Source organism: the organism of the source record quoted next (assembly GCF_019968955.1).
Source record: "MAG: Porospora cf. gigantea A chromosome Unknown PgA_NODE_3477_length_2618_cov_514.4, whole genome shotgun sequence".
Classification (NCBI taxonomy): Eukaryota; Apicomplexa; class Conoidasida; order Eugregarinorida; family Porosporidae; genus Porospora; species Porospora cf. gigantea A.
Window position 1 is genome coordinate 1 of NW_027151634.1, and position 2,618 is coordinate 2,618.

At 49.1% G+C, this 2,618-nt stretch overlaps 1 protein-coding gene across 1 annotated transcript; it reads left to right on the plus strand.

The window, feature by feature from the left end:
* Positions 1 to 1,330: 1,330 nt before the first annotated feature.
* KVP18_004779 (uncharacterized protein) lies at positions 1,331 to 2,323 on the plus strand (the record flags this gene model as incomplete). The annotated part of the gene is made up of 1 exon (XM_067957737.1): positions 1,331 to 2,323. The coding sequence occupies one exon, from the start codon at positions 1,331 to 1,333 to the stop codon at positions 2,321 to 2,323; it is 993 nt and encodes a 330-aa protein (XP_067809456.1).
* Positions 2,324 to 2,618: the final 295 nt, after the last annotated feature.

Here is a 2,618-nt window from a genome sequence, read left to right on the forward strand (position 1 = left end):
CCTCATAGTGTCTCTCGTTCTGCTGGGATGTGGTAGCACCTACTTAGGGTACTACTAGGGATCCCGAACCTTACAGCGACGATCCTACATCAAATACAGACAAAAGCATACTCAAATCACCCCACACACATACCGCCCCACACAAGATGTGAAAGTGTTTCGAGTGTACGTGTTACATGAATGTGCGTGTATGAATAAAACAATAGAATAAAGGAAGTGCAACATGAACCGCTACAGACACAACATTCTGTCAAATCTAGGGTAATTGTGCTGTCAAATCTATGGATTTAAAGTAAAAGAAGTTTGTACTACTGTCAAATCTATGGTAATTGTGCTGTCAAATCTATGTTAATTCAAAGTATTGATGTGAAAGAAGTTTGTACTACTGTCAAATCTATGGTAATTGTGCTGTCGAATCTATGATTTAGAGTATTGATGAGGGGTTACTAAGTCGAATCCAATGTTTTTTCCTCACATTTGTTGAGCAGTGTTTGTTTAGAGTCACTACGCAGCCAATTTGTTTGTTTTGTTTTTTTTCCACTTAATTTGGATTCGACTTACGGCCATGTTGGACACCCGTAGGCGCTTGGTCATCAGCGACGGCAGTGGGTGCCTTGTAATTGGGTCGGTTCTCCATAACGATATCCGCCCAACTGGGCTCTCTGGGCCTGACCGGAACTGTAGGGGCACGTGTCCGTGGGGGCTTGGGATTGCCAAATTGGAAAGGTGCCGACATTAGAATAGTCTGATGACGTATCCGAATTCTTCGTAACACACACCTCTGATTGAAATGTCTGACGCCTGGATCTGTCGCTCATGTAACTCTTTTGACTCGATGCATGGACATGAGGGCTGTCCGCGGGATCAGAAACCTCAAATGTGTGCTAACAATTCGCTGTCTGGTATTTGTCGAACGCGGAATACACGAGGAGACTTTCATGAAGGAAATACGGCTGCGCACCTCTGATTGAAATGTCTGACGCCTGGATCTGTCGCTCATGTAACTCTTTTGACTCGATGCATGGACATGAGGGCTGTCCGCGGGATCAGAAACCTCAAATGTGTGCTAACAATTCGCTGTCTGGTATTTGTCGAACGCGGAATACACGAGGAGACTTTCATGAAGGTAAATACGGCTGCGCACCTAAAGGTAAAACGCCCTCGAAAGTCTCCGCTGGTTTACCACCCAAGACCGCTTCCCCCTCTGTCACTGGGTACGGTTCGCATTGAGGATTCGCTGACCCAGGTCTCTACTCAAACCGTCTGATGGACGCCCCACAGTAATTCATGACGGCGACACTGTTTGGAGGTATTTCTCACCATCCTTGCGATGCGAACCTTCTCTACTGCTATTCTGTACACGGCGATTTTTTGCCCCAGTGCCTTCGCTGACACAAGCCTTCGAGGACAGAGCGTTCCGCTTGAAAACGACGCCTCGCGCGCCGAACAGGACTTCAGTCTCCTAACCGATCTCAAGATCAAGCCCACAGCAGTCGACGTCGCTATGCTACAGACACTGCTGGGTTCACTCGGTGCCCTTTTCGGCCGATCTCTTTCTGACGCGGATTCCTTGGATCATGCCCTCCCAGCAGACATCGACGATGAAGATAACTCCGTCGAAACTATTGACAAGGAACGGGTTGTGTATGACACAGCTGCCGTGATTACGTCAGCGAAGGCTCTCATTGCCGGGCCCGCAACTGCCGCTCTTTTGGCTGGACCAGCAGTCACGTCACTTCTTTCCGTTGCCAAAATCGTGGCGGCCCATCCGTTGGTAGCGATTTCAGCTCTATTGGGATTGGCACCTCTGATTCTGGGACCTGCTTTGAAGCTTATTCTTGCCGGACCTGCCCTTTTGCCTGCTCTCGGCCTGCTCAAGGCTCTAAACTTGGGCAAGTCCTGGGCAGCACCCGTGATTGCTGGTGCTGCGTTCGCTGCTCTCGTTGTCGGTCCTGCAGTCGGTGTCATTCTCCATGGGATCGGGAAGCTGGTGGGAACGATGAAGTCCCTTCTGCCGGTATTGATTCCCCTCCTAATGTCTGGGCCCTTCGGAGGACTCTTGGCTGCTCTGGCTCCCCTTCTGTCTCCCCTATTCGGTGCGCTCTCAGCCGTACTCACTGGACCTGCGGTTACCTCTTTTGTAGCACTGATTAAGGTGCTGCTCTCTGGAACGACTATTAACCCTCTTGAGAGAGGTTTTAGAGCGTTGCCTCTTAAGTTAGCTACGGCAGTAGCAGAGGCCAACGAACGCCCTGCATCCTCAAGGTACAATGCCTTCGACTTGCTTAACTCGCAGAAGAATTTAATCTATTGGACTAATTGAAATAATGCTGCTGATAAATGCTGCTATTGGACTGATACTTGCAACATTTGTTGCGTCCAGAAACGGTTTCTTGCGTTTTCAGGTGACAGCCGATTGCAAAGAAAACCGAGACCACTAGTCAGTTGCTCCCTCTCGTAACGCTGCCCAACGCCCATGACAAGGGCCACATGAAAAGAAGTATGAGTACACCCCACCATGGTGTAGAAAAACAACATAACTTACAACATGGTCTACAAACTAGTTCTCGTTCGTCACGGAGAATCTCAGTGGAACCTGGAGAACCGTTTCACCGGTT